At 36.9% G+C, this 14,278-nt stretch overlaps 1 protein-coding gene across 1 annotated transcript in view; it reads left to right on the top strand.

Moving 5' to 3' along the window:
• Positions 1-14,278, top strand: part of XIRP2 (xin actin binding repeat containing 2) — a 372,350-nt gene that overhangs the window by 318,800 nt on the left and 39,272 nt on the right. Inside the window, exons 4-5 of the mRNA XM_032755484.2 lie at positions 5,865-6,025; positions 11,706-11,840. Of these exons, the coding sequence (XP_032611375.1) occupies positions 5,865-6,025; positions 11,706-11,840 (296 nt within the window). The remainder of the gene's footprint in view (positions 1-5,864; positions 6,026-11,705; positions 11,841-14,278) is intronic.

Raw genomic sequence — 14,278 nt, 5'->3', positions numbered from 1 at the left:
TCCTGGTAATTTATTGTCCAATGTATTTTTTAAATTGTAGGGTTTGTTTTGCATCTGTTTATTGCACATGGTACACCGTTAGGTTACTTGTTTTCACCCCTCGATGTGAAGTTTGACCTCTGATTATTTCTATGACGAATACTTTCAGTTGTAAATAAATAAATACAACCATTTTTATGTCTACCTTATTGTTTAGGTATTATATTTTGAGGGCCTTCATTTTCCTTTGGGCTGCCTTTGTTATTACATGGTCTGTGTTTGACTTTTTGTTGCCCTCTCACATGGTTATCAACTTGGACCCATGTAGACTCTGGTTCACCAAACTAAAATTTCAGTAGCCAGTAATTGGTTCTCTAATTCCCTTTAGTGTTCGGCTTTGTAAAGGAAATATCTAAGGATATCTGAATTTTGTTTCTTTACTACAGATAATCTTCATGTATCTGGATAACTGCAGAATTTTTCTTTTTCTACGAATGTAAAATGTTCACCAGGATTTGCCAATATGTTGGTATGCTTAAATTAACTTTATTCCTGGGTTGTGGTAAATATTTTCAATTTATGCCCAAATTTCATTTTTGGCAAATTTTTTTCTTCTAGTATAACTTATTTCTTCTACCTACTTCCCCATCCTCACACTGAAATGCCTGTAGTATGGATTTTCTTCTGTTTTCCATCTTTGCCATATTTCATATTGCTGCTAATATGCTATTGATTTTCTTTTCTGTACCATATATTATCCTATCTACTGCCTTCAATGTGTATTTTAATTTTTCAAAATGCTTGAATATCTTTAGTTCTTTTCTCATCTTTGACAAATGTCTTGTCTTCTGATATCATATCGGCCAAGTCTCTGCTAAAAATCAGACGTGGCTCATATCAGCCTCACAACCCAGACACTATCAAGTAGTCTCTGAAAGAAAGAAGGAGTTCAAAGTGCTTTCCATTTTGTTCTGCAGACGTTTGCATTGTCCACAATGGGAAGGGAGAAGGGAAAAGAAATGAGATGACTCACACAAATTTAAGCAATGTTTAAGCCACTTTTAAAGCACCTAGTATTAATGTATCTCTCATCCAGTATTGTCAATTTTATTGTTACACAGTCATCCTTTCCATAAGACTATCCACAACTACAATTTAAGAATGTATCTGTCATATTTTGAAAGTAATAGGAAATATTTACATTTAGAAAATGTGATGAGATGCAATCTGGCTTTAGAAATAAGATTATGACAAAGATTGTGTCAAATAAGATTGTGACAATCACAAAATAAGACTGTGAACCCAGACGCAGTAGGTGTCTTCTGCATAGTTTTTTTTCAGGACCTGACAGTATTTCTGAGCAACACATTGACCCTAGCTCTATGTATCAAGCCATTGACCTTTATTTCCAAATTGTAACTCTATGAAAATTTTAGGATCATATTTATAACTTATTTCAGATTTTTGGATGATTGCTTAATAGGAAATGAGGATAGATTTTTCACTTCTTAATGTTGTAAGAACATATCATTTTTATAAATCACTGAGTTCCAAATTTGAAATTTCCTGTACAGCTAGTTTAGGATGGTTCATAACAAATCTATCAATGATCCTTTTGAAATATTTCTATATATTAATCTGTGCATATCCATAAGAATTCTTTCTCTGATTATATAAATTGTAAAATTAGGAGAAAATTCTAGAATGTATATTACATTGACTATTCCTCACTGTTTTCTGTCTCTGACATCTTACCAACTTCAAGGAAACACAGAGGGGTCGCTATTCAATCCTTTCTGTTACGGACTGCAGACATGTGAATAATTGGTCAAGAAAGGAAGAGTGTTCTGCCTTATAAATATTGTACCAATGTGTGTTTTTTAAATGTTTTAAACATGGACTCTCCATAGACAGTAAAATTCAGGAAGGCATAATGAATTTTTGTAACCTGGTCAAATTTTATTAATAGATTTAGTTTGTTTTTAAAAACTGCAGAAGAAAAGCATATGTTTGGGGCTTGAGAAAAAAGATCTCTAGTCACACAATTTCTCGTGATTTAAGAATGTAGAAATGGGCATAATTTGGATCTATCTATAGTATATGACTTTTTATATTATATTGAAATTAAAATGTAAATATTTTTTCTAAGAACCTCAAAACCGTTATAAAAGACATTCTTATCCTTGTTATCTAATAGTTGCCATTATAATAGATTGTAATTTTTAGTGTTTTATTTTCTTTCAAAGTGCTTCTCTATATGTTTTTTCTGCTTTGTGGGATGTATTTTATTACACAAAGAATGAATATTTTGAATAGATTATAAATTATTTTCTTATATGTGAATAAATGCATGCTTTCTATGTTTAGTGTGCAATGAATTCTAAGCCCAGCTATACCATTAACTCAAGATTTGGGAGAATTCACTGAACTTCTTCAGATTTTGGATTACTTGTCTGCACAATAAATTACCTCTAAGCCTCAGAGACAAAAACTTCCAACAAAATGATTTTGTGATATTAATATTTATAATGTTTTCTAACAGAAATAGTCATTTGAAAATTTAATTTTTCCCTTCATCCTTTTCACAGAGTACTTTAGCCTTGTAGTTTGTTCCTTTCCTGTCTGACTTGTATGCTTAATGGTTTTATCATTTCCTTTTTTTTGAGACGGAGTCGCACTCTGTCGCCCAGGCTGGAGTGCAGTGGCACGATCTTGGCTCACTGCAAGCTCCGCCTCCCGGGGTTCACGCCACTCTCCTGCCTCAGCCTCCCGAGTAGCTGGGACTACAGGCGCCCGCCACCACGCCCGGCTAATTTTTTGTATTTTTAGTAGAGACATGGTTTCACCGTGTTAGCCAGGATGATCTCAATCTCCTGACCTCATGATCCGCCCACCTTGGCCTCCCAAAGTGCTGGGATTACAGGCGTGAGCCGCCGCGCCCGGCCCATTCCCTATTTTTCCACAAGTGTTGTATGACAATAAGCATCTTTATTTGTTCTTCTAAGTTTCCTTTTTCTTTAAATAATACCGTCAGCTCATTTTATACTGCTCTCCAAACTCAATTGCTTCTAAGACTTGTGGAATTGAGTATTATGTGGTCAGGCACCTCATGTTCCTCTCTTCTATACCCCACATCCCTAAGGAAGGGGCTGATTTGCTTACCCTAAAAATTTACATCAGGTGTTATCAGCTGTAGGCGCACTGCATTATAGTAGACTGGGCAGGAATTATCACCTCATTTTTCATATGAAGAAATTGATAGACATTGACCTAGAAGGTTAGGAAATAATATGGATACAGCCTATTGGTTCAAGGTGATTTTTCTAATCCAAGACCCTACCTGAGTATGCAGTCACTGATAGGCTGATAGAGTCACTGATAGGGGAAAAGCAGGGCAGGGGTGGGAGTAGTGACAGAGACAGAGAGAGAAAAAAAGAATGAGAGTCTTTTCTTTCTTTTTTTTTTTTTTTTGAGATGGTCTCGCTCTGTCGCCCAGGCTGGAGTGCAGTGGCACGATCTTGGCTTCACTGCAAGCTCCACCTCCCAGGTTCACGCCATTCTCCTGCCTCAGCCTCCCGAGTAGCTGGAACTACAAGCACCAGCCATCACGCCCGGCTAATTTTTTGTATTTTTAGTAGAGACAGGGTTTCACCGTGTTAGCCAGGATGATCTGGATCTCCTGACCTCGTGATCCGCCTGCCTCGGCCTCCCAAAGTGCTGGGATTACAGGCGTGAGCCCCCGCGCCCGGCTGAGAGTCTTTTCTATGATCATCTGAAAAAGCCATGAGCAATGGAATCCAAATCAGGCCACTGATTTCTTTTTGACAAATAATATTGGGCATTTTGTCATTAAAAAATGATAAAAATCAAATATTTGAAAGCTAAATACTATTTGTAAATTTTAACCAAAAAAAGCCTGAACTTCTATTAAGATTACCAAAAGAATGACATCTTTTATGGATAATACACAAAATAAAATTTATATTTTAATGTAGAAAAACTTTAGGGTGTTATGTTCAATAAAATCTATATGACATTCATTCACATCAAAGTAAGAACAGCACAGTTGAATGTAAACTGAATTCATCTGTGCAGATAGATAATCCACAGGGAAAAATAAAGCGCTTTTCCTCAGCATATGAAAGTCTTTCAGTGATTTGTGGGAATCTCTTTTTATCAGAATCAAGTGGAGGAGTCTTTTGTATGGCTATGAGGTTTTGGATGATAGGTGAATTTCAAAGATAACTGGCATTTGTTGTAAACATAATCATGTTGTACAATCAGCATTCATATAATACAATGTCTTATTCCTTTATACTTTGTATCTTTTTGATATAGCATGTTAAGTATTTTTACTATTTTAATTACAATATATGAAAGTGTTTACTGAATAAGAAGTCTCTATGGAAAACCAAATACTCTAGGAAGGTGTCAAAATGAAAATGATTTTTAATTTTTTTCTAGGCCACAGAAATTGTTCTCAACTGCTGTTGTGTACATAAATCTTGAAGACGCTAATAGAAAAAGCAAGCAATTCAATAAGATGGTTCAACATGGGGACTGAGAGTTGAGGGAGGAGAGAGGAAGAATGGGACAGAGAGGGAACAGCTTGGTTGTCTTTTACTAGAGGTTATTTGGGCCTTGGTTGATAGTGATTAAATTATAACAACCCAAATAAGAAAGTACTACAAAGAGCCCTACCCTGCAAGCCCCAGAAACTACCAGCCCTAAGACTGAAGGCAGGAAATGCAGGAATGAGTGATGCATATATATCAACTCGTATACAAAAAGCACATGGATACATACCTGTATCATGCCCTTGAAATAATTTTGGAATCAAAACCATCTAAGAGTGAATAGTAAACCATCAAGCAGAGGGATGACAACAAAGATCACTAGATTAAACAAGAAAAACTAGTTTTGAGATCAGTTCTGGCATACATAAGCTAAATAGCCGTGGAGAATCACATAACAGTGGAGGGTCCTTACGTTCCTTTCTCATAAGGAAACATTCAGGCATATGTTTTCTTCTGCCTAAAAGGAATTGATTAGATTGGGTTAGGTTCGAAGATCTCTAAGATCATTCTGTTTCTAACAACTGCTATTCTGTGATTGTGCAATCAGTCTTTCACACTGTTTCCAGATATGTAATTCCTCCTACCCTGCATTTCTGCCAAGTAGATGGCTTCATGGGTAAATATCAGGTTCTCTGAAATGGGTGCCTGACAAAGATGTTTCTAATGATACTATTACTTGTTTCTTATGTAATACATGCCCCTAAGAAGAAAAGAAAAAAAAATCCACAGCCTATAATATTCACAGCATTTGCATATTTTAGCTGGACATATCTCCTTAAAGGTTGAGGGTTGAGGAGAGAGGAATGGAGTAACTCTTAGACTTGTTAAAGATTTTGTCAAACCGTATTCAAATCCGCTTATTAAAGGTGTGATCCTTGGAAAGTTTTTTAATAGGCGTGACTCTCATTTTCTTATATAAATTTTTAGAAAATAATATTACCTACCTCACAAGATTGTTAGAAAAGTAAATTTGAAAATGCACATAGAATTTAGCAGAAATTCAAAACATAGTGCTTGAGCAATGTTAATTGTTATTATATATGTTACTAAGTATTTCTCATCACAATAATTGCAAGAGTGGGGGGGATAAATTTTTTCTGTTTACCTAAGTTTATGCTGTTATACACACATTTTGTAACTTTGCTTGAAAGCTTGAAGGAGATGACCATGAGACATTGAAAATATTGTGAAATGCTACAGTCCATTTTATGAGATCAAATATTTTAAATGCTTCACCATTTATAAGGTGATGCTGTTTTCTTCTTAAAGCTTAACACACATATCTAAGCATGCTCTGTTTGCTTTCAGGGACTGCTGGCCCTAATAAGCCGGAGAGTAGATTTGCAGAAGACAGTGCTGCTCGGGGCGAGGGTGTGTCAGACCTCCACAAAGTGGTCTCCCTGAAGGAGCGGATGGCGAGGTACCAGGCAGCTGTTTCCAGGGGTGACTGCCGCAGCTTCTCTGCTAATGTAAGCTGCTCCTAATGGTTTTGCACTAGGCAATCTGCTTACTGTCTGTCCCAATTCCCTCTTTATATTTCAAATGTAAGAATACTACTGGACAGGGGGCTAAAGTAGAAAGAGTACAAAAATAGTGTGTGAAATAAATCCAGACTATCTGAATTTAAGTTTCAACTGTGCTACTTATTGTGTGAATTTGAACTACTATTTTTATCTATGTGTGTGTGTGTGTGTGTGTGTTTTTTTTTTGAGACGGAGTCTTGCTCTGTCATCCAGGCTGGAGTGCAATGGCACGATCTCGGCACCCTCCACCTCCTGGGTCCAAGTGATTCTCTTGCATCAGCCTCCCGAGTAGCTGGGATTACAGAGCATGCCACCATGCTCTGCTAATTTTTACATTTTTAGTAGAGACGGGGTTTCACCATGTTGGCCAGGATGTCTCGATCTCTTGACCTTGTGATCCGCCCGCATCAGCCTCCCAAAGTGCTGGGATTACAGGCATAAGCCACTGTGCCCAGACCTGAACTATTGTCTTAACTTCTCTCTGAGCTTCAGTTTCCTTGACTGAAAAATGGGGATCATCATTTACCACACAGAGTCTTGGTGAGGAATCAAAGAGATAATTTATGTGTAAGCCATAAGGCGCTGTATAAATGTGTTATTATTATCATCATTATCACTTAACCTGTAGATATTCTCCTCAGGAAGGTCGGGAATTAATTTCAAATTTTAATAACGTGGGTTTGCACGCCACCCTCCTTGGTCTCCTATATGGTTCATTGAAATTCACTGGCAGTATAATTTCTTTGGCTTTTCTCGTTTCTCTGTATGCACTAAATCCATTAGGAAAGGTTTAATCAACATAAAAATGAGAGAGATTAGCAATGTAGACATTGCTAAACCAATTATGATTATAGGAAACTGCAGGATTCAGTAAAACCACCAATTTTTACAGCCAATGCATTATAAAGTCATATTCAAAAGAATTTTTGGGTTCTGTATTCTGTGGCCTTCAACTTAATGGAATATAAGAATGTTCTTTTATAATTATAATCTCCAAATTAGCCTAGTTGTGTATGAGAGAGAGAGAGAGAGAGAGAGAGAGAGAGAGAGAAGCCAAAAAAGTGGTGTATTAAAATAGCTACACTTAACATGCTTCTTTACAAATTATTTAGAGACAAGGCTGACTGTGCCAAACTCATTTAAAAAATGCAATTCTAGATGACATTTAAGTTTTCACACGGTCATTAAAATACATTTTAGACACAGCTTAGATTTGGAATAAATGTGCAGAAGTGACATAAGTATCTAGATCACTTCCAAAATAAACAGTGGCACTACAGTACCTCCTGCCAGTCTTCTTCGATGGCACCCCCTGCTGGATCATTGAGGAACTTATTCGTGTTCTAAATTAGAGAAATGATTCATGAGGAAACAGTTGATTTTGAAAACGCCTAGTCAAAGACTGGTTATTTAGTAAACAATATTTGATTTAGGAAGATTGATCTTGCCAGGTACTACGAGAATATACATTTAAAAAGTGGTATCGGGGCATGATATATATTTATAATGTGTTGAAAAAGGGAATGTTTACATTGGACACATAGGGAAACTAAATGATCCCATTATTTAATACAAAATCAAAAACTTTAGGGCTAATCTCAAAATGTCTACATATAAAGAATTTAGTAATCTTCTCTTCCCTGCAAATTTTGTAGACAAGAAAACCAAGAGAAAGTTACTTATAGATTATAAAATTAGGTAGTGAGGAGGCCAAGCTAGATTCCTAGTCTCTTGACTCTTGTGCTCTTCTAACTGAATTCAACTTCCTCCTCTTTCCTAAATGAGAAAGTATTTTTGGCCCCCAAAATACGTATTATACTATATGGTTTGGCCCATATTGTGAGAAAGAAGAGCACATATATTATCTCAGCAGAATCCTGGTAAATATCTAAAGCAAAGCAAAATAATTGTTTATTTAATCATGTGCATGAAATGCTTGCTCAAGCCACCCCCCGCCCCGCACCGCACACACACACACCAAAAAAAAACATGGAAACTGCCTGTGACTAAATCTGTATCTCCACAATTAGCCCAAAATTTTAAGTGTAAAATCTGGAAGTCACAGAATCAGACCCAAACTGAATCTCCTATATTTCAACCATATTTACACATGTAAAGACAATATATTTTCCTTGTCTTAGACTCAGTCAGATGGCATTTGGTTGTATCTAAATGAAAGTTATGCCCATGAAACAGTGGTGGTCTGTAGAAGCCCCCTAAAAGAGAGGGAGAAGTAACACTTATTGAGCAATGAATTAAAATGCCAGATTCATTTTCAAGTCTGTACAATTTTATTCCGTTTACCTTTTTTAATACTCACAATAAATCTGTGAGAAAAATATTTCTATGCCCAGTTTATAAGAAACAAAACCAAGTTCAAGAGCTGTAGCCCAAGGTTTTAATTGTCGGGGCTGGAATTAGAAGCACTGTCTGTCCAACTCCCAAAATTATATTATTTCTGTTATTCCCTGTAAACCAAGAACAGTTTTTTTGTAAAAAGAACTTGAGGACTGTGTAATATATTTACCTGGATTTAACTGTTAGGTGTTCAAATTAACATATTATTATCAGCATACCCATTAGATTCCAAACCTTATTGCTGAGCCAAATAATAAGAAACACAGAATAATAATAAACATAAAAAGTTTCAACACAAAGCAATTTCAGTTATGGGGTCAATGATAACAACGTTCATTAGCTGGGATATTTAGAGCATGACACTAAATAAGGTAAAGTCACAGGAACGGTCCCCACCTGAGCAAGGAAGCATTACTCCCGGTTATGACTACAGACTGCTTCTTGGGCAGGTCCTGCCATCTCACATGTGTAAACTTTCATCTACCCGCGAGTGGAACAAGGAAACCTTAGCACCACCATTGAACCATATTTCAGAAGATTTGTCTCACTTGGGTGAATGAGCAGCTACAGTAGCGTAATGATAGTACCAGGGGTAGTTGGGATGGTATTAGTACTACTATTAAAAATAATCCACGGTGGCTCACGCCTGTAATCCTAGCACTCTGGGAGGCCGAGGCGGGTGGATCACCTGTGGTCAGCAGTTCAAGACCAGCCTGGCCATCATGGTGAAACCCCATCTCTACTAAAATACAAAAAATAAATAAATAAATAAAAATAGCCAAGCATGATGGCGGGTGCCAGTAATCCCAGCTACTCGGGAGGCTGAGACGGGAGAATCACTTGAACACAGGAGACGGTGGTTGCAGTAAGCCGAGATTGTGCCGCTGCACTCTAGCCTGGACAGCTGAGTGAGACTCCATCTCAAAAAAAAACAAAAAACAGAAAAATCAACTGTATGAATTTTTGCATGTGTGATGTAGTCTGTTTCTAAAGCGCAGTGCTAAAGGAAAGTAATGGGTATATCTGTTTTGTTTTGTTTTTTGAGACGGAGTCTTGCTCTGTTTCTCAGGCTGGAGTGCAGGGGAGCAATCTCGGCTCACCGCAACCTCTGCCTCCTCAGTTCAGGCAAATCTCCTGCCTCAGCCTCCCAAGTAGCTGGAATTACAGGCATGTGCCACCGTGCCCGGCTAATTTTTGTATTTTTTAGTAGAGATGGGGTTTCCCCATGTTGGCCAGGCTGGTCTCGAACTCCTGACCTTGTGATCCGCCCACCTCGGCCTCCCAAAGTGCTAGGATTACAGACGTGAGATACCACGACAGGCTGGTATATCTGTTTTTTAATCCATTTTATAGATGAGAGGCAACCTGTACAGTATAAGAATTGATCTTTTTATGAAAATGCACTTACCAGGAGAGCATCTGGTCGTAAGCATAATACTAAGGCTTGCCAAATTAATTTGCACATGATTGGGACAGCATAATAGTTGTTTGAAACAGCAAGGTTCTTCTTAATAATTACCTTAATGTCTATAATTTAACTCTTATAGATTATCTATATATAATTTATCCAGGAAAGCCACTTATATAAATTAAATGGCAGAAGGGGTAAAATAAATACTGTGGCCTTAATTCAGCCTTCCCCTTTTTCACTGTATCTTAAATTTCAAAAGCGGTGCTGTACATTTTTATGACCTTCACATACATCAACTAGAAGTAATGGATTAGGATTTACATTTAAAGTTTGTTGCAGAATTTGATACAATATATACCCAGTTCATAGAAGAGCCCAATCATCTCTTCTCAAAGGGCCAGCACACATGTTCTGAAATATTTGACAGTCCACATAAATGAGGAAACATCACTAACTTAGTAAAGCAACAACTTGAGTATTTGCTAGTAATTTAGATAATCCTGAATATTAGTCTATAATTTTCTGGAGTATGGGAAACCCAAACCCCAAGATAGGCACTATATTTTTAATATCTATTTGAAAAACTACTTATTTGGTTAAAGATCCAGGACCCCCAAAGTCCCCAGTTCATGGTATGGAAACCTCTCAGCTCCTGGGCCCCCAGTTGCTTTCGAGGTCTTAAGGCTTTGAGGGTTATGTCAGGACTGGGTCAGACCTCAGGAGACCTGCTCTGATTTGAAGTGTTGCCAAGTCTTCCAGTTGCAAACAGACCTAGAATCTTCCTGGAGGAGGGAAGGCTGGCATGGGGCCTGTTTGCTTGAGAGTTATCCCATCTGGGCTTGAGTGCCTGCTGGGCTCTGGAGTGTGCCGAATCATCAAAACCAATGCGCCTGAGCTACTTCTGCACTTCCCGAAGGGGCATAGGTCTCACAGGACTACTCAGGTGCTTTTCAAATTGCTTCCAGTGATCCCTATCGAAATTAGTTTTCTCATTTGTGAAATGACAGTGATAGACTAGAACCCTTCTAATGTTAAAGCCCCCTGATTCTGACATGCCAGTGCTCAGAGCTAATGCCTAGGGTGTGCTAATCCTGGAGTAGTGCAGCTGCTGGTTTTCTACCTGTTCTTTGAGGGCAGTGATGAAGACAGACAGATGTGGATTGAAATTCCAGTGCCAGCACTTCTGTTCTAGCTGTGAGAATGTAACAACTGTCTTACTTTTCTAAGTCTTAATTTCTTTGTTTTAAAATGTGGGTAATAGGTGTCCATATCTCACAGAATATGGAGAAGCATTAAATGACAGAATATGTCATTTAATACATACAAAATCACTTAAGTAGTCTCATTACTCATATTAATATTTTTACATAAGGAATATTCTGAGGCCATTTTGTTCATCCTTAATAATTTTAAAAATTTGGAGTAAAAATGATTTTAAAATTATTCTTAATAATGTGTTCCCTATATAGATGTTTGGGATTCTAATGACAACTTTATTGAGGGTTAAAAGTGAGTCCATTATTCTAATACCCACTAGTCTGTATGTTACAGGAGAAATACTGTGCAATCTAATAGGTCTTATCTGCAGACATCAAAATTTATCTGAGATTAGGAGAATTAACTCAATACTTTGAAAATTCTTCTGACTTTATATCAAAAGACTGATAAATAAGAAAACAACCCAGAGAGAATATATTTATTAAGGTTTTTGTTAAAGACATGCTGAAATAATGGTGTACATGAATATCTTTTTAAGATACTGCCTATCAATAAATGTCAACTATTTTTAAAATAGCTTGAGACTCCCATCCTGCACAGCTGTAAAGCTGAATTTTCCTTTTTCTTAAATCATCCTAGATGATGGAAGAATCAGAAATGTGCACAGTGCCTGGTGGTTTGGCCAAGGTGAAGAAACAATTTGAGGACGAAATTACTTCTTCCCGTAATACCTTTGCTCAATACCAATATCAACATCAGAACAGATCTGAGCAGGTAATACTACTACAGATGATGGGTAAATCAGGCATGGTTGAAATGCTCTCATTTTGGTGCCAATGTAGAAATCTCCTTTCTTTAGTGATACATTTATTTTAATTACTCATTAACAAACACTGTAGCTTTGAAATGTTTTAGAAAATCTTTAAAGCATATATATGCATTTATTTACTTACTTGAAGCATTTTTGCCAAATTTCTAGAGACTGTGCTGGAATATTCTACCTCTCATCTTCTAACGTTTCAGACATAAATGAAAATTAAATAGTCTAGGTTAGTCAATAGGTAAATTGAACTGTTGAGAGCAATGTTTATATTAAGCCTCTGCTTCTAGGTTATAATTCATAATAAACTAGCTGCTGGTTGTTTGCATAGATTAAGTTGGAAGCATTATTCAGCTGTTTATTGTGGTGGGGAGTTTTCTGTTTTCTTTAAAATCCTCAAACATTGAATAGTAGAGCCCAGATGTTACATAAAACCACATAATATGACCTCCAAATGTTATCTTATATAAAATATTTTCCCATTTCATTGATTTCATTATTTCATTATTATATACCACAAAATACTGTCATGAGATTTAATGATTTTTGAATGTGAGAATCTTAGTAATAAAACTCATCAGACTTTGAAAAATATTAATAGTAATTACACTGTAAACAGGTGTACTTAGGCCCATGTTTTCCATGAGGAAGGAGGCAACTGAGGTATTTCTTAAATTTTGTAGTGAGAAATGAAGTGGATGTATTTTTTTTAATCCCTGGGACATATAGAGTTGCCTAAATTTTTTTAAATGAAAACAGTTGCATGCTATGTGTGGCAGGGGATGAGGTGGCATATCAGGTAGAATGATTAAAAATCTCATATGTGAAAGATTATTTGTTTCCTTTTTCTGGCTCTGGTTGCAAAGTTAAAAATGTACAATATAGGTAGCTCAATAAATTTGTGGCAAGATTTCTTTTTAATATTGCCTAAAGGAAACTATATAAATAAGAAATTAAAATTAAGATACTTGTGATCTAATATATAACTGTTGCAATGTAGGAGTCTTTGAGTGTAGATGTGTGTGTTTAAACTGGTCAACAATATAAAATATTACTATCATTAATAGTTTAAATAACAAATTCTACATAGAAATATCAGTAATGAATTTATAGAGCCTTCACTTTGAAGGGAAGCAGTGGGGACTATGGGCTATGGGACTTGTGGATCTGGATTTACACGCCACCTCTGCTACTTTTCAGGGTTACACAGACCCAGGGCCACCTTCATGGGTGTGTGACCTGTGCAGTTGCACAGGGTCCTGTACTCCAGGCACTTAGTTTAACACTCTTCTGTCTCCATTTTAAAATTCTCAACAACTTTTGAACAAGGGACTCTACGTTTTCATTTTACACTGGGTCTGGCATACTATGTAACCAGTGCTGCACAGACCAAATTCATAACGCCCTCAATCTTCAGTTTCTGATGAGTAGGATGGAAAAGCTGTTGAGTGATTCGCCTGTCTCATTAGGTTACTCTGGAGGTTTAATGTGACAAAGAGCAATTTATGTGAAAATATTTCCGTATCTGTGAAACTTGATCTTGGTTAAGACTCTTTAGTACTGTAAAAGACAGAAAACCCCCCAAAAATGGCCTAAACCAAAAGAAATATTACAGGTTTACGAAAAATAGTCTTGTGGAAGGGAGATTTGATGTAAGCTCCAGTGGAGTAGCAGAGCTGGCTTGTATCAACTCTCCAATCATTAAATTTGGGGGAGTTTTGAAAACCAGACACCATCTTGCTAACAACTTGAAATCAGCCATAGTGAGAATATTTACACCAGGGAAATTGGCAAATGCAACAAATCCTTCCTTCCTTCCTTTCTTTTTTTTTTTTTCCTTCTTTCAATAACACTGTCAAATATGTATCACCTTACCATTGATGTAGGGGCTTAAAGTATGGTCCTAGCGAAGTGGCTAAGATCACAGATATTGGAGCCAGGTCATTCGGGTTCAAATTCCTGCTCCTTTGTGTATTAACTGTTTGACATTAGACAAGTCTCTTAACATCTTTGTCTCTCAGTTTCCCGAATTATAAAGTCAATAGTATGACAGTATCCACCCCATGGGTTTGTTTAGAAGAATAAATGATTTAGTATTTGTAAAGTGCTTAACACATTGCCTGGTCCGTTGTAAGCTCCACACAAACATTTGTTCAAACAGTAAACGAAGTATCACCCTTATCAGATTTCTTCTTCCTAATCTCTCAGCATCACCTCCACTGGGTCGGCCCCATTCTCATCCAAGTTTCCCCCAGGTTGTAGCAAAAGGAGTGCAGAGAGAGTAAGAATCGCTTTCCCAGAAGTCCCAAGAAAAAGGCTTATAGCATCTTGTTGGCTCTGAATGGAATATACATGCTCCTTACATATCTAATTGCTGTAGCAAGAGGATGCT

This window comes from Hylobates moloch, unplaced genomic scaffold (genome assembly GCF_009828535.3).
Source record: "Hylobates moloch isolate HMO894 unplaced genomic scaffold, HMol_V3 SCAFFOLD_1, whole genome shotgun sequence".
In the NCBI taxonomy this organism is placed as follows: Eukaryota; Metazoa; Chordata; class Mammalia; order Primates; family Hylobatidae; genus Hylobates; species Hylobates moloch.
This window is presented reverse-complemented; position numbering and strand designations above follow the sequence as displayed.